Below are 23,513 nucleotides of genomic sequence, written 5' to 3'. Positions count from 1 at the left end.
ATAGAAAACAGAAAATGCACTGAAAATACACTGTAAGATAAAGTTATTAAACTAAGAAATATTCAGAAATGAAAAGATGACACGGGGAACGAAAAGATCGCTGAAGTGGTACCTCGTATCAAAATTCTTCACAGACTTAGGAAGAAGACGAGTCAAGTTAGCGGCTAAAATATACTTCTTCCGCCTGCAAATGTGTTTAGTGTAAACTCAAAGTATAATATCGTGGTGAAGTGTAAAGGTAATCTATAGTTGTTCCTCATTGCAAAATTCCTTGACGAATTGTTATTAGTGATGTTTAGACTCGTTTTATGGATTTTTGAGAAGTTGTCAATGTTTAAACTTTATCGTTGGATGAGACTATACACCTAACTTGACTGTTTAGATCGTGTTTTGATTTTTTCTAGGCTTGCTTCATCACTTAGCTGCGACTTAGCACAAGCACTTAGTGACGAGTCGCATGTCACTGTTTGTGCAGTAATAATTCATGGTGTCCCTTAGTTACACTTTTAAAATATTCAAATGACATTGTACTCTAGTCTACCGAGCCAATAGAACTGGACTAGCCCAAGATAACTGACTATGACAACGGTTAATAAGCGAGTATGCAAGCCATTAGAGAGTAATTTCCTGCTAAACACTTGTATTATATGTTTTTCCCACTATTTAAGCCATAACTTATTCTCATTTTCTACCCATCTTTTTGTAACACACCACTTGTTTTTGTTTCCACAAACCTTACACATACATATAGTTAGCCTATAGTAGTAGCCTTTGGGGTGATCATTATGTAAATTGGAGCTTTTGCATAGAAAAAACAAAGGCAATGTGAGTAATTAACGCCATGAGCAGTAATGAAATATTCTCCAAACCAAAGGATCAACTGGAAAACTCTATGGGCTTGGTTCATATGTGAAATAAAAAAAAAAATAAGGCATAAGCATGTTAAAATGAAGAAGAAGAAAACCAGAGATATAGAATGGAGTAAAACCAGAGATACAGAATGACACAGAAAATTTGGTAATAGTAATTACAGATGCATCCTAACCTACTATAGGGATAATGAATCTTGATGCGCAAGCTTTGGCTTCCTGATCTGGGTGAACTGAAGGAAGCCAGTAACTGTGCATCATAATTGACAACAGGAATGGCAGGAGTATATCCTAATTTAATTTAACCAAGGGCTTCACATCCTAACTGCCAGCACATTAGACTGCATAGTCTGAAAAGTACTGCGTAATAAATACAACATATGGTACCAAAGAAAGTTGCGTTAATTTCTTCATGATACTGATATCTTGGAAATTATACATTTGATATTTTGTATACAATAGAAAAATTTATAATTTTTAGATATAGTAATCCAAGAAATACTTTTCTAGATTTTCACTTTATGGAGTTCGATGTGCCATGAGTTCTCTCCACACTCTTCAGTCTTGTACTCTTTCTGTCTGAACTCTTGTCAGGTGTCTCTTCATCTATCCTCCTTTCCATGATTTTCTGGGCCATTTTACAGGTCTTCATCCAGCTACTTCCATATCTATCTTGCATTTCTGACCAACTGTTCTTCATTCTGGGCCATTTTACAGGTCTTCATCCAGCTACTTCCATATCTATCTTGCATTTCTGACCAACTGTTCTTCATCCCTTCTCATCACATACCCAAACCATCTCTTGAGTTTCTTTTTTCTCCAGCTTCTGTACACCAACATCTCTCAACCAATTCCTGATTCATGATACAATCTTGTTTTCACCAAAGGCGTGTTTATGTGGACACTTTAAAAATTGGAAATAATTTTCATGTCTATAATTATTGTATGTGCAGGATTACTGCCTGTCATGTAATGTGCTCTGTGAACTATAGTGAAGGTTCTTTGCAGTGCTTCTTCAGCTCAGAGCTGCATTGCCATCTGCCTTTTGCTCTTTGCCCCATCTTTTTAGTCTCTTCTCTCCTGGGTTCTTAACATATAACTTTTCCTTATTTCAGTATTTACTTCTTATTTAAGAACAGATCCTTTATGCTAGCCCCATGAGAATTAGCTTATGGATTAGAGGTCTGGTTAAATTATTCAGTGTTGTTGATGAAGTACATACTTAAATACCCTTTGGCTTATGTTTTTGCCCGTTGCCCTGAGATTGTTTTTCAGCAAGTATTGTTTGTATTTTTTGTAGTTACAAAAAGTCTCTGTAGTTTACAGAATTTCATTCACATTACATTAAGAGCAAATCTACTTAAATTTTCTTTATAAACATGAACAAAATAGACCATATGTTACTGTAGTTCATGGTATGTGAGACTTAAATTTTACTTTCATTCAGGTCTTGAAAATGAAATGGAGGGAAAGAATTTCCATCCTCTCAAGAAAGCGTAATAACAGTCGAAGTGGAGTCAGTGCTGCTGAGACCTCTGGTAACAAGATAGCTGCCTCAGGGACAAGTCATGATGCCAAGAATGACGTTGAGAAAACTCTGTCTCAGATCCGTCCTGTTATTGGGCCAGATCACAAAAGTTATTATATATTATTACGAGGGAATGAAGACTCCTTCACTTGTATTCAGCCATCTAAAGAAGTTATAACAAGTTTAGACGATGTAGTCAAAAATGTTGTTAGCAGTGTCAGGCAAGGGAGACCACAAGATGTTACTTCACTTCCTTATGCCTGGACATCAAAAAATAGTGGTGCAAGGTCATATAAAAATGTCTCCAGAATATCCCCCAGTGAAAATAGAAAAGCAAGCGTTTCATCTCCTAGTGTTAATAAGGAAAGTAGAATTACAAGAACTTTAAATTTAGATAAATTTAATTCAAGGTCAGAAAAGAATTTCCTTGGGACAGAAAATGTTGTGGAAAATGTTGTGGTGCATAGAAGACTTAAGACAAAAGTTAAGTCCAGCCATAACAGTGTTAAAAGAACTAGTATTTCAGTTCATCCTATCGTACAAAGCCAATCTGATCCCAGTGGTAATTTATTGGAAACTAACAGGCTTGAAAAGTATTTGTGTAAAACTAACAAAAGGCCTTTTAGCAGAGAGACTACATCAGAAATGGGAGTTCAGTATGAAAGAAAACTAAGTAGAAACCAAAAAGTAGACCATATAGAACTTGAGAAGGCTGATCATGAAGTACAAGTAAACCAAGATCATTTAGTTCAAGGAAAAGCAGAACCTGCATTGGGGATACATGAACCTGCAGTTCCTTGGAAGCAGGAATCTTTAGTACAAATGAGTGAAGATGTGTTTGGTAGTGTTAATGAGACTGTTGTACCTGAAAGTGGTTTTAATGAAAATGCAAAACCTTTGGCAGAAATTAGACTTGTAGCTAAGAGTGGACTTGTTTTAACTGAGGAAGTCATCGTCGAGCAAGTAAAGGCTTTGATTGAGTCTCAGACATTGGTAATTAAGGATGATGCGCATATTGTACTTACAAGGTAAGTTTTTTCGGGAAAAAATTCTGCTTCAGATAGGCTATTGTTTAACTACATAAATTTGAAAGTGTAAGATTTTTAGAAAACTGTTGCCATTTACATTTGTATAGTGGGATGAGCTGCTACTTTTTCAGTTGTAATGGGTGACCCATTTCCAATTTATGTGGAACACACATTGTTAACAAATATAATTTCATTAAATGTATTATATAATTTCAAGTAAATTAAATAAGCATCAGTTTTTGTCAGCATCAAGAACAGCTTTGTGAGTTGCATCCAAGACAGGTTTAAGTAATCAGTCAAGATGACCAGTTTCAAGTTTTCTGTTGTTTTTATAAGGAAACAGCACTTAGATACCAGTGTTACTTCATGTTTCTTAATTTTACACTAACAACAAACCAAATATTTTACTTATGCCTCATCACCCAGATGTTGGTTAACAAGAATTGATCGCATACTCAAAACTAGCAAATCAATAATGAACATTGGATGCAACTCCACCCAAGGTGAATCGATAATCTTACCTGCCACACCATACACAGGCAGTCCCCAGGTTATGTTGGTCTTGGCTTACATCATTCCAAGGATTTGATGTGATAGCTATGCTGAGTGCTTTTCAGCTTTTCATACTTTTTATCAGTTACTTGAAAAGTTGGCATGGTGATGATTCTGCAGTATACCTGTAGTTTATTTACTCTGTGAGCATGTGTATCAAAAGCTGTTACTTTGATGGACTCATGTTTTTCTCAGGTGTAAATAGTTGGAGTACTGTGTTGTATTGGCATAATAGGCTAAGCATTACTGAAGGGTGGATGCAGCATTCCTTTGGTCCTGTGCTGCACCCACTTAGTAATCTGTTGCTGTACCACCATTCCCATTCCTTTCATTAGTCTTGCTGTCCAACCTCTTAAATTATTACTTCATAGTGCAACTGTGAGGTTTTCTCCCAGTTCCACCCTTAGATCTTGTACTTCATCCTAATTTTCATGAGTTCTAACCTGCTGTTTCACCACTCCAACTGCATCTCTTGGCTGTATAGCTACAATTCAGTAAATGCTTGGTAAATCAGCTTTCACTTCAAAATTGGACTCCAGCTTGTCTTCAGAGATTTTCTTAAGAATTGCACAAAATTCTGAGCAGTCAGAGGGTAGTCTGGTCATTTTTTAAAAACATTTGAGAATCTAGACAAGTTTCCTTCTAGAGGTAGGAGTGAATACTCGCCAGATTAGACTGCCAAGCATCAGACATGTTTATTAAATTAAACTTTTCTCCTTTAGAAATGGTGTATCCAACGGTGCTGCCCTTTCCTTTTAGGATAAGGTTGCTACTAACCAAATGCAGTTAACTGTTTAGTATATTTCTGGGAAATTTCATCAGACATGCAAATGGATGAATGTTGATTAAGTGATGAGTTTTGGCTTCCACGTATTACTGTATTGACATTTTATATAGTATTCCAGCATGATCTTGAAACAGCTGCTGAAGGTTGGTAACAAGGTGATTAATAGGTAGAAGGTATGTTCCCCACTCATTGGAGCCTAGGTGCTCATGCAGATGTCTACCTCATTAAGTCTTCTGTGCATGCTTGTGGTTTTTTTCATCCTGGTCCTGTGGTTCCATTTGCTTCTGGTATGTTGACAGTCACCTATGGTACCTTAAATCTATGTGGCCTACCATAGTTGTTCCAGGTAACTCTTCATTTTTCTGGGCAGCTCTGATGCCTCTTGTCTTTTTACCACACTTGCATACACCATCATCATTATCCTCATCATCATCAACAATATTTTTATGTAATAATTCCCTTTACAGCAGTGGTTCCCAACCTTTTTCCTGTCATTTCCCCCTGCACCCAGTGCAACCCTCCAGATTTCCCCCTTCATGTGTATGAGGGAAAGAGTAGTTAAAACACACTGTGACAACTACTAATTTATTTTTCCATTATCGACAAATATACTGATAAACAAATAGTTAGATAGAGAGCGGTTAGTTACCCGCATAGCCATAGAGAGCGGCTAGTAGCAAAATAAAAGGACTTTTGTTTATTCTTCTACTTCAAAATTGAATTAGTGAGAAGGTTGAGGCTGCTTCTTGTGCACCAGTTAGTAGGTAGTGTAATTATTTCCCCCCTGGTAGCTTCAAATTTCCCCCCAGGGGGAAATTTCCCCCAGGTTGGGAACCACTGCTTTACAGAGTTGTTAGTGTCTCATCCAGTGAATTCCCATCTATTCCTCAAGATTTTCTGGGTCTTCCTAATGGTCTTTTTCCAGCTATTTTCAGATTCATAGCTCTGTACTACTACCACTGTGATTAACTGTTCCTCTTTCCTTCTCACCACTTGCCATAACAAGCTTAGTCTTTGAAACTTCCATCTGTTTTAGTCTCAAGACACCACATCTCTTAGGAGCATCATCTTAGTACTGTATAGTAATCTTAATGAACAGTAATCATGTATCTTAGCACTCTGTAGTTACATTATTTTAAATCTTCCATTTTCTTTTTAAGTGCCCACTTCTCTGCTGCTTACAATAATACAGTCCTTACAGGCACATTGTAAATTTAAACATTTACTTATGAAATACAGTACAGTATTTATATTTGCCAGTTACATAGTAGTCTAAGAGTTCTGCTTGTTCTAAGGCCTGTTCTTCTACCACAGCATACTCCTCCTTTTCTTCCCTGTGTGATCGTCTCATCATTTCAGGCATCAAAAATCCCTTAGTCTATTTATAAATTTCAATCCTGAGTATCTCTTGTGCCCTCTCTGTTGCATTCAGTACATAGTATTGAATTCACCTGTATACACTCCTCTTGCAGTACCCACATGGTAACTTTCCCAGATTTTTCCTTTGCTTCCCTTTTAGTGACCACAACCTTAGTTTTGCTATTGAATTTGAGCCTTCTTGACCATTTCAATGTTTGTCATTTCAAAATTTCCGTGACCACCTCCACTGACTGCTGTTAACACCAGGTCTTTGGCTTATATACCAACTTTCAGGGGCTTGTCTCTCTCTGATCTTTTGTCACTTCCTCTGTTACTATAGCAGCATTCATATGCACAGATGTCCCGGCTATTGTGAAGTCCAAGGTCTGTGAGTATATACTGTAGGTATTTCCAATCATTGCACCATTGAGATGGACATACAGTACAGTCGCTCCCAGCTAGATCGCAGATCAGCATTCTCGCCTTCAGTTATCACGGGTTTTTCTGTGGAACTTATCTCCAAATATATCACGGAAAATTCACTAATTAGCACATCTTTTTCGTAGAGCAATATTTACTAATTACTGTATTTTCATTTTATTCTTGTTACTAAATACATTTTTATGATAAAATAAATGATTTACTAATTTTCAAATATTAATATCAATGTAAACACAGCAAAATATCAATAAAATGCTAAAGTAAAATCCCTTAAAATCACAAAACAGCTTACTGTACTGATGTAAACATGCCTTGGTTCAACACCGCCCCCCCCCTCCCCGTCTCTCTCTCTCTCTCAGTATTGTACTGTATATTATTATATTGATCTATTTTCATCGTAATATGTAGAAAAAGAACGATCATCCCAACATTTGTAATTGTTTTTACCGAGGTAAACATAATATCAGTTCACCCCCCCCTTCTCTCACTCTCTCTCTCTCTTTCTCTCTCTCCCCATGATGACATGCTGTTGGCTGGAAGGGTTGGAAGTAGCCAGTCAACAGCTTGTAACATTGATGGTTTGTGTATGTACTGTCACTAGTGTAGAAGTTGTATTTTTGTCTCTCTCTCTCTCTCTCTCTCTCTCTCTCTCTCTCTCTCTCTCTCTCTCTCTCTCTCTCTCTCTCTCTCTCTCTCTCTCTCTTAATGAAGTATGAATTACTGTATCATAAACATAAAAATACAAAACTAAAATTCCTAGAAGTTCATGATGCATACGAATGAGTGCATGCTTATACATGTACAAGTTACAATTTTTTATAACATACATACTCGTACATATGCACACACTCATTGGTAAACGTCATGAACTTATTGGAGTTTTAGTTTTGTATTTTTGTTATGATATAGTAATTCATATTTCATTAAATTATTGTATAATAAACATAAAAATATGAAACTAAAACTTCAAGAAGTTCAAGATGCATGAGAATGAGTGTTTGCATGCGTATGTACGTTCCCATTTTTTTACGTGTACATGCATGCACACGCACTCATTTATATGTGTCGTAAACTTCTTGAAGGTTTAGTTTTGTATTTTTATCTTCATGATACAGTAATTCATATTTCATTAAAGGATATGTACAGTACTGAGAGAGAAAGAGATTTATTACAAATTTAGTTGATTCTAAAGTATTCGTACTGTATCATTAACACGCACAACAGTACATAAGAGAATATTTTATCACTGTTGATTGCATTTATAATTTTTTTTTATGCATATTGAACTATTTAGGTACAGTACTTAGGTCTTGTGAATTCCAAATATTTCCCCTAGAAAGGTCATTAAATTCAGAACAAATGACCAGCCATGGTTTGATGATACATGTAGACGAGCTTACCATGACAAACAGACCAAATTTAACACATGGAGATGAAACCGTTCACATGAAAATTACACCATTTTTGTTAAGTCTCACTGTGCTGCAAGTAGAATTTATCATATTGCTGAGAGAAATTACAATAATTCCTTAAAGAGGAAACTTGAAGGAATAACTCAGCCTCATCTGTGGTGGACCAAATTGGCATCATCTATCTTTGGGTCAGGCTTACCTCCCATTCCTCCACGACTAACAGCTGATGGCATATTGGTTACTGGACCTAAGCAAAAGCTGAAGTACTTCATCAAAGCTTTTGAAGCTAAGCAATCAGCTGAGGATGTCCCGCCCCCTGATACTTGACATCTTGAACCTATTCTTATAAAATCTGTATTTCGATCTAGGGATGTTAAGGAAATAATTGATACTCTTGATAGCTGGGGTGAAGATCCGGATGGTTTCTCCCCTTTATTTTTTAAAAAAGTTTCTAGTGTATTGTCTTCCAAGATTAGTAGATTCTTTAGATTTTTATGTTGACGTAGTACCTTTGCGGATGAGCGTAAGCTCAGCAATACAGTGCCTGTTCCAAAGAATGGCATATCTGCAGACTGCAGTAACTGCAGGTCAATTTCTATTCTCCTTGTGCTTTCCAAAATTGCAGAAAATCTTATTTTTAAGCCATTATGTATGTGGAATCTAAAGGGTTTTGCTGATAGTCAGTATGCACATTAGAAGCTGTTAGGTATCTGCAATGCTTGTTTAGATATAACATGCCTTTTGCTTCATTCAATTTAGTAAATCACAAAGCACTTATTTATAAACTCCAGAATCTTCAAGTGGGTTGATATGTTTTAGGTTAACTTCAAGATTTCCTCACAGGTAGGCAGCAGCGAGTTGCTGTTGATGGGATCTCAGCAAACCAAGACCTATTGTGTCTGGAGTTCCACAGGGCAATGTTCTTGGCCCACTGTTATTTTTAGTGTATACAAGTGATATGGTTGTTGACCTGAAAAACAAGATCATTTAATATGCCGATGATGCTACGCATGTGGGTGTCGTAAAGCCTCCACTTATGAGAATGAAGCTGACTTTAGCCTCAATCGGGACATGGAGCGGATTAACGAATGGTGTACTGTAGTCGGTGGGGTATGAGGCTGAACTCCAGTAAAGCGAAAACACTGTTGATTAGCAGCTCTCATACAGGCTTTCCACCCCATCCTCACCGCCAAGTTGATGGGACTCTGTTGAATGAGTCTGGAGCTTTAACTATTCTAAGTGTAACTTTTGACTCTCATCTTACTTTTGAGAAACATCTAATGAAAGTGTCAGCAAATGGTGCACAAAAGTGAGGTATAGTACAAAAGGCCTCGTATATTTATAACGGTGAAATCAGTGCAACTTGTTACAGGTCATTTGTCCTTCCTTTACTTGAATAATGTTCTCTGGTATGGACGTCTGCTTCTGCCAGAGATTTATCTCTTTTAGAAAGAGTGGTTCGTGGTGGTAGGTTTCTGTTTCGTAATACAGTATTAGCAGCTATGACTTGGACCATTAGCAGATGGTCTCTTGATTGTCAGTTTTTCATAATTTGTATTTTAACAGATCTTTCACATTCTCAGTTGATCCCTGATCCCCTTTTCCTGCCAAGAGCAGTCAGATTTGCTGAACAGCAGCACTAATATGCAGTAAATGTGCCTCGCTGTAGAACTTCTCAGTTCCAAAGGTCCTCTATTCCTCACACCGTTGGACTAGAGCAGTCTCCCTGAGGATGTCATGCAATTGGAACTTGAAAAGTTCAAGCGAAGACGCGGTGCATTGCTGCCCTAATACTGTTCTCCTTGCATTTTAATACAATTTTATCTATTTATTAATTTTTTATTTTTAAATAAGCGAGATCTCTTCCTTCTGTATTTCCCCTTACCTCATCTTAATTCTTCCTAATGGCCACCATATTTTTATTTCTTCCTAATGAACACCATATTCTTTGGAAGCTTGAATTTCAAGTCAATAGCCCCTGTGGGCTTGTTCCATATGAATAGGGTTCATCTTCTGAATAATGATGATAATATAGAACTATTGCAGATCATTGATAGACATCAACATACATAAATGAATGTACTCATATAACAGAAATTTGTTTATAATATAGTATGTTGTACATTCTTTGGGCTTTATTGTTTTATATTAAGCATCACCTAAGAACTTTGTATTTTTTATTGCTTAAGAAATTTAGTTGTATTTATTGTGATGGTATCTCATACACTGTCCTTTAATGTGTGTTCATTTATAGCTGACAAGTACCTAAATGTAAAAAACAAAAGTAAATACTGTACAGCATTTGGTACCAACCGTCAGAGTATATATTATAAGAGTGAGAATGATTTTTGGTGAATGGTACTTTCAACATTTTCTTTAATAATTGCAAAATTTTTCTCTTAGAAATGTTTCCTTTTTGTTTTCCAGTTTTAAAGGTATATGGTAATTCATCTACTTGCTTTAATTTCACAAGCAATTTCTCATCTACTGTACAGTATAGTACTGTATACAGTTTACTCCCATTAACTAATAGTTTGTATATATTGTAAATATCTGTAAAACAGTAAAAATATAGTAAAAACATGTTGAGATGAAGATTGAGATTACCCACTACCTGATTATCAGTCCAGGTCAACAGTTATTCAGGAGTCACTTGGCTGCTTTTATTTTCTTTTTATGCTTCACTTTGGTAGACCGTGTTTTAAACATTTATGTATTGTTTATTTCTACTTCACCGTCATTTACTTACTTTAAATGTATATAATGTTGTCAATATTTTTTCTCCAGAGGAAATGCACAGGAGGTGATTTTAAGGATATTACCCAAAGAATTTGACGAGAACCACCTTTTTGGAAACCAACAGGAGGAATTTGAAAGTGATGATTTGTTGGTAGGTGGTCCCTGTTTTCATTATTTCAGTCACACTAAGGATTGCTGTTCACATGGAATTTTTAAGTGCTCGGTTTGTTTTCGTCACTTTAAGAACAAAGTGTCATAAATTTTTAATTATAAACAAAGCAAAAGAGCAGTACAAAATGTGTTAATTTGAAGTAGTAATCATTACTCATCCAATAATGTATCTTCCTTTTTCAATCTAGGGCCATTAGATCATTAAAACTCAGTGAGGCAGCCCCTTTTATGGTTTTATTTTTTCATTTGTGGTCTCTATAAAAAATTTTTCCTCCTAATTGCTGTTCCTGATGGCAGCAAGACAGCTGTTTATGGTTTTTTTTTTATCCCAGAAATTTGTTTCCGACAAATGCATATATTTTATCTTAGATATCTTTGCCTTCTTAAATTTCTCTACCAATAATTTCTATTTTACATTAGGTATATATTGTAACAGATTATAACAATATTTAAGTAATGAATTAAAGCAGGGTATTTTTGCTAATTCAAAATATAGTTTTAAGTTTAACAAAATATTTTGTTATTTATGTAATGAGAAATAAAATATTTCAAAGTGCATACAAATAGGCCTATGCAGTAATACATCCAAATTGGGTCATACCTACAAAGTGCATGGAAAGGAATAGTGACTAGGATAGTCTAAGTTATACAACCTTTCCTTTAGATTTTTCTAACTTGAGTCAGTTTTTCTAACTTGAGTCATGGAATACTTGCACTAGCCTTTAGAAAGGAGGCCCTTTTCATTCTTTTGCCTTGCCTCTTTGGATGGCCAGATGATTGTCTCACTTGGAAAATTATCTTGACTTTAGAAATGGAAGTCAAGAATTTTTGTAATTTGCTGAGAAATCCTGCCCTTAAATCCACCTAAAGAATGTAAATTGAAGCTATAGGTTTTGTGGTGGCAAAAATGCACCGAATGGTCATACAGTACCTTGGAGGATGGGATCGAGTTGTCTGTTACACTGAGGTTGAATTATTTGCACAAGCATAAAACTTCCGCATAAAACACTACTGTAGATATTATAATATTGCATTGTTGTGTTCTTCTATCTATTTTTCAAGTAAAATGCTTTAATATTGTGCATAAAAAATCAAAATTAAAAAAGAGAAGAAAAAATCATGACATTAAAATACACACATGTTAAACCACCTTGTTAGTATCTATTTGTGTATGATAGCTTCTAGTATATTTCTACTTAATGCTCCTATTTAACTGTTGGCATTCTGTGACTTCTCTTCATTAAGTCATTACTTATTTTTATGATACCACTGTTTAATGTGAATGATTTCTTCATACAATATTATTATTGGTGTAAATTACATGGTATACCAAGTAAAACTCACTCACTTATCTTCCATGGAAACATAGATATACTTTACTGTAAATGAATGTAAGTCAAGGCTACTTCTGGATATTATATTCACAGTCATTTGTCGTGTTAATGATGGTAAATTCTCTACAAGAGTATTTCTTGTGCTGAGCATAGTAAGAAAAACAGATAAGACTAGTTAATTAGTAGTGTGAATGTTACATGTAGAGCTTTGGGGATCATATATAATTTAAGCATATTGTATTTTGCTTCTATATTCTATTGTTATTATGACTTTTTTTTTTTTTTTTTTTTTTTTTTTGCAGCCCCAGCAAGATGATAATTTTCCTTCTCGAGAAAACACAATAGTATTGCGTGACTCAGAAGAAAGCTGCTGCAGTCCAGTACTTGATGAACCCCCTAATAAGCGCGTTGATCCTGGTGTCAAAACTACATATCCATTAACATCTCTGTCACCATCATCTCATGTAAGTTGTTTTTGCAGCCATGTATGTCAATATTTTTTTTACCTTGTCTATTCAAGTTCATGAAATAATAATCCTAGTTATATCCCTGTAAATCTAGAGTGATACTATTAAAACCGTGTACCTTAAATCAATGTAAAAAGTGGTGATATTTTAATTGATTCCCCCTATTTTCTTTGATTACTAGCAATCAGCAATGTTAGTACCTGTGTTGATCAGATCCCCTTTTTTTTTTTTAATGTATTCATGTATTACTGCCTTTTTCATAGTTATAGAATTTACTGCTGTATTCCTTTTGGCTTGACTGTGGTAATACCATTTTGCAATTACCTTGTAACTGTTATGAAACTGATATTAAGAGCAGCTTCCTCATCAAGTGAAGAAGAAATACCCTGGAGAAACATTATACCAGTGATACCGTTATGGTTGAGAGTGTTCTTTCTTTTATTATTTGTAATCTCCCTTTTCTCAGGGGAATTTAATTGGGAGTGAAGTTTATTACATCATTTAAATGTTACTTTATATTCACAGGAAATGTTTGAAGATCCTGGGGTGAAGAGTGCAGATCTTGAAGAACTTCTTAAAAGAGACAAAGACTCTTACTGCATGGTTGACTCTTTGCAAGATGCTGATCCAGTAACTATTGAAAGGATTCTGCTTAATGAAGTTTCTCTCCTCAGACAGAGTCAAGACCAGATTGTTGTCCATAGATCAGATGGTGGACTGGTTACCGAGGTAATGAAAAGTATATATGCATCAAAAGTATTATCCATTTAATATGAAGAAGTAAGGCATTTCACCTTTGTATCTGGAGGCATTTCTTAATTTATTACAACAGGTTATCATTTGAATCTACAGTTTTGATTATTGTACCATTTATTTAATTATATTTCTTTGTCACATCCTTGTCAAATGAAAGGATCTATAAAATTCTTTTTATAGTATTCCCAGTTTTAGTTATTATCATTATGAGTTTCCTTTGGTATTTAAATGATTTTAAAAATTGGATTATCTGACATAATAGAAAAACTGTAAGTTGCAAGATAATACTTTTTAAACTAAAGTAAAGTCAGTTTCCATTTATATGGTGTAATTTTATATAAACTACTTTCATATAGTGAAATATGAATTTATTTCATATTTACCGTACCTTTCTTGTTTCTTGATAGCTAATATGTTGACAGGTAATAGTTGAATTGGTTAACGGCAATGCTCTTATACCTTGCGTAATTAATCAGTTGTCAAGGGCTTCACACATGTTCATATTCACAATTTTTTTTAATTTTTAAGAGGTAGTTTTGATAGTGTTTTTAGTGAGCCTGGACATATCAAGGACACTGTTTTATTTTTCGTTTTACCAGTGACAGTTGTTGGTTTAGAAATTTAGGTAATACAGGCAGTCCCCGGCTAACGGCAGGCTCGGTTAACAGCGATCCGGTTTTATGAGGCTTGTCTAGCGACGAAAAATGTGGATTTGCAAACTTAGATAAAATTGTACTATAACCATACAGCTATTAAGTGTATAGTTTTACAGAAAAATTGGCAATTTTCGGCGCCAAAAATCGCCGATTTCCACTTATAGGCGCTGATAATTGGGTATTGGCGCCGATACATACCTAACAGAGGCGCCGATAACCGAAAATCGGCGCTTTTCAGTGCCGATAACACCCTCAGAAACGGAACCCCGCCAATAACCGGGAACTGCCTGTAAATGTATTCCCACACACACCCCCCATATCTCATCCCATGTGACTTAAACCTTACATATACTTCTTTGCAAGCCACCCAGCAATTTTATGACATGTAATGCAACTTCTTCCTTCATTTCTTACAATTTGTTGCTTCTCAGTATCAAGTTCTTAAAGTAAACAATTATTTATACTTTAACTACCTTCAAGGGCTTTAGGTTTTTCATGAAATACTGGTTTGAGTTTTACAGAAAATATACACTTGAGAAGTTATTCACACCCATCAAATAAATGCATATGTGACAGGTTTTTATAATGTACTTGGGTAGCCATCTCTTTTCTTCTGGGCCTTTTGATAACCCAACAAGCTACCATACTTAGTTGTACTTGACTAAGTAAGTAACAGGCAGGAGTTGAACCCCAGATCTTGCCAATAGCGTACTGTACCACTTAGCTGTGCCACTCCCAGAGATAATTAAAATACCAGTCATGCTCAGGAGTGCCAAGTATTGAGTATTTATTGCAACTTAGTACCTGGACATCACCCTGAAAGTAATCTTGCACTTCCCTAAAGGAAATGAGTTGTAGTGAGAAATTCGTACAATGAATGAAAGAAGGTTGGTTTATTATCAGTTTCATGAATAAAAATTACAGTATGCAAAATAATGTTGCTGATGCAATCAAGTGGCAATTTTGACTATTAAAATTATTTCGGTAAGCAACCCTATACAGTGTCTCTTTAAAAATGTGGATTTGCAAACTTAGATAAAATTGTACTGTAACCATACAGCTATTAAGTGTATAGTTTTTAATAAGAGTACAGTACAGGCAGTCCCTGGTTATCGGCTTGGGTTCCGTTCTGACGGCATGACGATAAGCGAAAATCACCGATAACAGAAAATCGGCGCCAATAAGCGGAAATTGGTGCCGATTTTCGTCATTAGACAAGCGCCAAAAAACCTTATCGCCAATAACCGAGCCCGCCAATAACCAGGGACTGCCTGTACTACTAAGAGAGTCATAGCTGATGAAACACGGTTTTTTGACACCTTTTTATCAAAGCTTCGGATAAAGGTGAAAGTTGGCAGGTGTATATTTTATAACAATGCCTAATTTTTGCAAGTATTATTTAGTACCTAAGTTCAATAGTTCTGGTATTTATCAGAGTAAAAGTGTTTTTCCTATGCCAGAGCCATCAAAATTGCAGGTAAGGGTTTTGAACACAATAGTGACATTAACCTATGACATCATGAGGCTCCACCCACGGTGAAGAGAAGTTTACATAAAGGGAAAATGTCTCTTCACTGTGGCTCTGCCCACTTGCCGATGACATACTGTATTCACTAATTGATATTAGCACCCATCCTAGGCAAAAGCGATATCAATGATGGAGAGAAGGATTTGTCATTGTCTCCTTGAATGCATTATCATTCCCAGTAATTTTATTATTATTATTTTGTGGAGGTTTCATCGCATCTTCCACAGCAATCTTCCATTTTCTTGATATTCATAGTATTTATACTTTACAGATAATTCAATGTATGTAATTCATCCACATAATGAACCCGTCTATTGACAGATAATTCAGTGTATGTAATTCATCCACATAATGAACCAGTCTATAGCTCATTTGTTAGGTCTACATCTGTTCAGGGTGGGAATACTAAAAGACAATTTGTTTTACTTTACCTCAGGTTTTGACACTATAGCCTTCTATTTGCAGCAAGTCAGGAGCGGTCAATAGAAGTAGAATTCAAATGAAAAGCAATGATACCTCATTTCCCTCAATTGTTAGAGGTGTAAAGGTCAACGCCATTGTTTTGTTTCAGTTAATGTAACCCATTGCTATATTTCTTGTTTTTTTATTTATATCATACAGCACCCTAAACAGTGCTCGTATACTCGCTGCAAATAAAAGGTAATGGTAGGAGTCAAGATTTTGAGGGCAAGCTATTATTTACCTGCTTAACATCAATCAAATGTAACACAATTTACAGTATATTGATATGCGTGGAAAGGAAAACATATTGAACCAGTTTGAACGAGGAACATATTGTTATAATCATTGTGTTTTATTAAATATGTTGTAGCTATACAGTATAACTAAAATGTCTAAACACTATAGATAATTTATTTACAAAATGTCTTCATCGTCATTCTTGAGGAAGAGGTCATCATCCCTGTCATCATCACTAGTGATGTCACTGATGACTGGTTCCGCACTTTCGTGAATATTGTCCAACTTCCAGTACTCCTCCTCAGAATGACGGGATTGTCTAACAGCTCCTGCCCATACTTCTGGGGTGTCCAAGAAACTATTACCCACTATAGAAATAACCTATTCATGCTATAGTAAATCTTGATACAGGCCTTCTCATTTGTATACAAAGTGGCAAGCCATAGCACAAATGCAGTCTTGCAACCACGGGGACAATTCCTTATCCTGCTGGCCATTATCAAATTTGTTGAAGCATAGACTGTGTAACCATATCCATTCACCGCCTACCTGGTGGATAGGCGAAGCCTCATGACTTCATATTATGTTTACATCACAAATTATTTTGGGGTCCTTGTCTGTGATTTTCTCGGTTCTGGCATCGGCAACTTCATTTTATACTATATAAATATTAAACTATCAAACTTAGGTACTAAATAATACTTGCAAAAATTAGGTAGGGTTATAAAATATACAATTGCCAACTTTCACCTTTATCCGACGCTTTGATAAAAAGGTGTTGCCGAAAAACTGTTTCATCAGCTCTGAATCCCTTGGTAGATGTGTAGTTTTATAAAATTATAATACAGTAACCTTAGAATTATGTCTATCCATTTTGTAATTGTGTTTTGTTTCAGGATGGACCAATACCTGATGACCTTCAGTCTTTTATTTCATCATTACCAGATGTCCAGACATATGTACCTGATGGATATGTAAATCATATTTTTCAATCTTCAAAACCTTAGACAGAGGAAGACAAGTAAGTAAAAAATGTACCTCTTACTGAGATACTGTTCTTAATCATAACATATATACTCAGGCAAGATGGATTACCTCTGTGACTGTAAATATAATTGATCCAAAATAGCACAGTCATAGAAATAACTCTGGAACCTTAGTTTGATTTATGAAATAGTATAGCGAGTGGCACCTCAGCCCGTGGGATTTTAACTTATCATAATTCACTACTTCTCAGGATTTTCCAGAGGCAACGATGTCAATAAAAAAAAAAAATAGATTTGTTATAAAACTGGAAAATCTGGAAGGCACTCTGCACTGCAGATACTGGAATGAACTCTTCCACATTCATCTGTTCAAACCTATAATCCCAAATTCCTTTATTAGGAAGGTAACTGAACCTTCATAACTTGCACCTAACAATCACTTTTTGTGCATTGTTTGGAATGTACAGAACACACTCTTCATTGTGAAAACACTGTTCTTTCATTTTGGTACTTTACAAGATCTTACTATTCTTGTCTAAAACATACTCATCCTGCTAGGCTTCACTCTTCTTAGCAACCTCAGCCTAAAGAGAGTGCAGGGAAGGGAGGAGGAGGCTAAAATTATGATTAACATAATTGGTTAGTATAAAAAATGTGTTTAATTGCAAAAACATTGTTCATTTCAAATCCATTAATCATGAGTAGTTTGAATCACAGTTTAGCAGGGAGGAAGATGATAAGGATAGGAGCTGGAAGAGAGGAACAGAGAAGACTGCAAGATAAAGTCTGTTCACACTTCAGAGGTCTTTTTATGGCCAAAACTGTAAATGAAAAGCTGTATCATCCATGTAATTTGTGGGACTTTTGTAAAGCAGTAAACTGTAATGTAAAATCTATAGCTTCAAGAAAGAAATTTAGATAATCCAGGAAAGTACATTATTTGGAATGAACTTACCTACTGTTGAAGTTACTATGTCTCCATGCCGATTGGCACTTAAAAAAAGTCAGAATACGCTTGGCTAACCTGCAAGGACTGTCATTGTAGTCATCTGTTTTCCCACCAGATGGTGCTGGAATGTTTGTCCTTTTCATATTTCTTCATGCCAACCTGTTATATAGACAGTCAGATTGGCATTTCTAATGTTTTGTTGATTTCTGGCTAATTTTCTCGTGTACAGTACTATGCTCGGTTCTGTTTTTGCTTTATGTCATCTGCAACAAGCAGAGATGAAAGCATTAGGCTGTATAGGAAAGATTTTGTGAAAACCGAATGTTTAGATTTTGCAAGATGACCTTGTAGCCTATGTTAGACTAGCTGCTCAGGCACGAGTGTGGTTTTCTTGGTCTGATTAGAGGATGTAAATTTTGTGAGGTATCGGAAGATGTTAGAGGCTGATAATTTACATAAACAGTTACAGGCAGTCCCCAATTAATGGCAGGCTTGGTTAATGGCAATCAGGTTTTATGGCGCTTGTATAGGAACGAAAATCGGCAATTTTTGGCACTGAAAATTGCAGATTTCCGCTTATCGGCGCCGATACATACCTAACAGAGGTGCCAGTAACTGAAAATTGGCACTTTTCGGTGCCGATAAGCCCCGAAATTTGCCGAAAATGAGTGAAAGTCGCCGATTTTCAGTTAGCGGTGATTTTCGGTTATCATCACACCCTCTTTTGGTTGATTCTCCTTTAGTATTCAAGCTGTGCATCGGTCACTTTGTTCCGTGTTCTCTTCCTTTTGCCAAATTGAATCCGTTAACCAGGGCTCTTTGGTTTACTTGTACCTCAGCTCCTGTTAAAACGAGTAAGAAGTGAACTCTGATTATGGGAGGGTACATTCTCATGTAGAGCCTTTGGGAAATGGATGAATAGTCGTAAGAGAATTACTATATCTTACTATATTTTTAATGAAATATGAAGCTAGGTAACTGTTTAGTGTTTAATAGCTCTGCTCCTAACACGAGCAGTGTTTTGTACTCGCAACTGTGTTTGTAGATTGAATTCTTTGGAACCAACCAAACTAGATGATGTGACGGCATGCTGCTGGCTTAATCTGTTCTTCAGAGGCGGTCTCAGAAGCGTTCCCTTTGTGCTGGTTCTCGCATGCTACTGCATCTTTTCCAGTTTTGAAGCTGCTTAGAGCTGGGTTAGGTCTTGCTTATGACATACGTTTTTTCACCTTCCTCTGTTCAACTTGCAAGTTTCTAGTTCTTGGACCAAGGAAGTGAAGTCTGTATAGATAAAGTAATTGGGCCTAATTATGAGGCAAAAGTACCTTTGATTTCGGTATTTCGTTCTAGCACTACAGCTCAATTACTGCAAGTGTAATACTTACATGTAATTATATTATTTTATGTATTTTATGTATATATATGTACTGTATATATAAGCATATACTGCATGTGTAATGTTTTTACAGGCATGTGCAGATATGTATGTGTATGAATGTACGTACGAGTATGTAGATACGTATAAGATAATTATAAATATTAGTTCTGAAGAGGCAGAGTTTGTTTATGATGCATCAGAGTTATAACCTCTCCTTGTAGACCTACTTCCGAGTCTATGGGAAGAATGTCTTATTCCTATTACAACTCTGTTTATTGACAGAAACAGTTGTGTAAATTATATTAGGTAGCCCTGCTCAGCCATTAGTAGTTGTTTTTGACAGTGGCCCATCATGCCTACTTAACCCCTAAGTTTTTAAGGCCTTCACCTAAGATGTATTGAATCAGGAGATTAGAAATTCCTAGCACTACCTTTGAAGTCTTCCCTTTAGGGTCTTACCCTTACAACTTTTTTTGCATGAAAGTTCCATGTAGAATTTCCCAATTTACTCTCAAGTTCTGCTTCAGTGGAGTTCTGGCTCACATTCTAAGTGGAAAAATTTTCCACATGTAACCGTAACTGAAGTTTTGAAATCCCAGTTCAGTAGGTTGTGTGGATCCTCAGAGGGCCATGTGCAGATTTTCAGAAGTGTCTGGCAAAGCATCAAATAGAACATTTGGTAGCGATAGTCCTCAGGGAAGGATACTTTGTGCTACTTGTTATATTTAAACCTGTCAACTTCCTGATATCCTTCTCTCCACACTCTTCACATAGGAAAATTCAGAGTTTGGAAGGCTAGATTGGACAGCTGTCATGCAACGAGGCCTTTGAGCCATGGACATTTTCTGTCTCCGGTTTATGCTTATTACTCCCTTTCCGGTGAGTCGTTCAGTTTGATCCTGGTGGCTTTTCGGAAGGGCAAAGGATAAATTCTGTCAACATGTAGGACACATACTTCCACTTCCCGGTACTCCTTCAGTTGAAGTAAAGTATTCTCCTTAGCTGAAGTCTGAGCAGTATGGATTCACCTGCATGGTATCAGAGTCTTGTAATTCCCACATATTTGGACGACTGGTTCGTTTTTCACCGGTTTGTTTTTATTATGAGAATTGTTTTGTCTAGCCTTAGGAGTGTGCTTTTTATGCAAGGTTGACTTTCTATGCTTTTCTGACCCAGTCAGTCATTTATCTGGGATGAAGATCAACTATCTCTTGGTGGAGTTTTTTTCCAAGAGAGAGAGATGGATAAACAATTTTCCCCACTTTTGAGAACTATAATGATCACTTTAGATGATCAGTGAAAGTTTCTCTCAAGAGTCCACATATACTTGCAAAATTACCCATCCCTCACTCCGAGGAGATCTTCAGTTCATGTATTGATCAATGTGGTAACTTTTTTCTTTTGTCAAGCTTTGAAATCTTTACTGATTTTATTATCCCCTAAGCTTCATTTGTCTTTTGAGTCTCAATAGTAATGTTGAGGTAACCACTGTATTTGTTACTGAGTCACATTTGTAGATTCATAGGGCTTGCCCGAAGTATTTGTTCCTAAATTCAATTTGAAAATTGAAACAAGGTGAATTTAAACAAGTTGGATACCTAATGAGATGAGGCCGGAGGGAACAGAGGGAAAGTAAAAGGCAAAACCAGTGAAGCTGGGGCTGAAGGGGCACTGTCAAGCACCTTTAGTATCATTTACAGTGTGGCATGCAAGGCACATGCACATGGTCACTCCCTTACAGTAAAAAAGAAAAAAAAAGTGAAAATTGCCGTGGTGTCAAGGGTTAAGAATAAAATTCTGAAGAAAATTCTTTTTCAATGAAGCTGGGGCTGAAGGGGCACTGTCAAGCACCTTTAGTATTATTTACAGTGTGGCATGCAAGGTGCACATACATGGTCACTCCCTACAATGGAAGAAAAAACAGGTGAAAATTGCTCTGGTGTCAAGGGTTAAGAACAAAATTCTAAGAAAATTCATTTTCTTGCAGGTACATTCAAGAGACTACCTCATGAAGTCATTATTGTACAAAATTCATCATCTACAGACTTGCAGCAAGGAGATTGGTTTTCTGCCATATTTACTAAATTCATTTGAATAGTCGTTGACACTGGAGATTGTTATGGCATTTGTGTTTTTGATATTGGAATTGTGCATACAGGGACTGGTTAATTTTCAGTGGAATAATGTTTACATATTCAACAAATATTTTGTTTTGAAAACTTAGTTTTGCTCAACTCTCCAAAAATTTTGTTGGTAATTTAGAATAATATGTACTACCATTGCATATCTGCAATATGCATAAATCATCCAGGGAGCTGAATATTTTTTCTTAATTTAGAAACTCATTTATTTGGAAATTACGATAATGAATTTCATGGTAATATCAGTGAGATAATACAGATTATAGTTTTATATATCCACAGTGCAGTGTCAGATGGTATAGTTTGCCTTTCATTTTGAATATACTGTATATTGGGTCTTTATCAATTGTTTTCCTTTTGTAATGAAAATTTCATGATGATTATTCAGTCTCTGCAAATATACTTGGAAGTTTATTGAACATACCTTGCTACATTGCCATTTTGCATTATTTAACAAGAGGGAGTGATAAACTTGGCATTTTCCAGTGTGTCTGGAATTCAAAAGAATTTTCACAACAAGGTATAAAACAATATTCTTGCCACTGACTTGAGCAAAATTTAAATTCTGCATAAAAATGATTTTTGTATAAATATGCTGTTATAATTACAGCATTTGCACTTAAAGGTATTGTAGATTATTTTGATAATAAATGCATATTAAGTTCTATTTTAAATGTTTAGCAAATCAAACTGGAAATGATGTACCAAAATAATTCAGAATCAATCCTGTTAATAAATTGCATTTATACTAAAGATTTTAATTTCCATTCTCTTGCTGAAGTTGAAGTTTATGTTTACTACATATACATTTATATTATTTGTGAATTCTGTGTCCCCCAGCAAAGTACTTTCAGTTTAACAGTGTTTCCAGTTACCCTGATAGTAAGTGTTGGGTTACTTGATCAACAGTGGTTTTACGAACTACCCAGGCTTGCTTGCCTAACTACTGATTATGAGTTAAATGCAGTATTCTTGTGATTTCTGAATAAAATTTCCCAGGATATTGACATTGTGTATGTAAATTATATGGTACATACCATGTTATTTTCACCTGGATTTGTAATATAGATCACTTCCACATAGAATCAATATTGCAGTTAATATACAAGGGATTTGCCAGAATGAAACTCCTGAAGATTGTGCCACTTCTTATAAATGAAATTCTTCATCAAAATAGTTATAGTGAGACATTTTTAAAAACATTTTTAACCAAGAAAAAGGCTGAACTTTAAAGCTCAGTAAATGCATTCTAGACACACACTCCGCTCACGTTCCAGAAGTCTGCTGCAGCAGTGTGATTCTGTGAAGTATGAATGGCATGGAAAGAAGAGCTGTCCATCTTGTTGACATTCTGAGAATGCCTCCCGCTCACGTTCTAGAAGCGTGACACGGCACAGTGCTTCCTCGAAGATTGAGCGGCACACAGAGAAGAGCCGCATCTCTCCACAACGTTCCAGACAAGAGTCCCTTCACCGTTCTCCAAGTTGGGACTTGGACAGAGAGTTAAAGGTGCTTTCACTCTCAGATGAAAGAACCAGACGCCGGAGACGGACACCCGGTCAAGCAGACACCAGAGATGGGACACCCGGTCAACCAGACATCAGAGACCGGACACCCGGTCAACCAGACATCAGAGACGGGACACCCGGTCAGTACTGTACATGGGCAAATATTCTCATAAAAAGAAGGCAATCCCTCCTTTCTTTAACTCAAAGACATCTCTTCGGACAATT

The 23,513-nt window shown here is 36.0% G+C and overlaps 1 protein-coding gene across 1 annotated transcript; it reads left to right on the top strand.

Moving 5' to 3' along the window:
- The first annotated feature begins 108 nt into the window (after positions 1-108).
- Positions 109-22,528, top strand: LOC136848747 (uncharacterized). The gene is made up of 7 exons (XM_067121309.1): positions 109-238; positions 2,317-3,425; positions 10,764-10,866; positions 12,523-12,684; positions 13,213-13,416; positions 17,223-17,347; positions 21,627-22,528. Exons 2-6 carry the CDS (start codon positions 2,326-2,328, stop codon positions 17,331-17,333), a joined length of 1,680 nt encoding a protein of 559 aa, XP_066977410.1. The 5' UTR covers positions 109-238; positions 2,317-2,325; the 3' UTR covers positions 17,334-17,347; positions 21,627-22,528.
- The last annotated feature ends 985 nt before the right edge of the window (positions 22,529-23,513 follow it).

This window comes from Macrobrachium rosenbergii, chromosome 19 (genome assembly GCF_040412425.1).
Source record: "Macrobrachium rosenbergii isolate ZJJX-2024 chromosome 19, ASM4041242v1, whole genome shotgun sequence".
NCBI classification, from domain to species: domain Eukaryota; kingdom Metazoa; phylum Arthropoda; class Malacostraca; order Decapoda; family Palaemonidae; genus Macrobrachium; species Macrobrachium rosenbergii.
The sequence above is the reverse complement of the archived record's forward strand: the minus strand, read 5'-3'. Positions and strand labels throughout refer to the sequence as shown.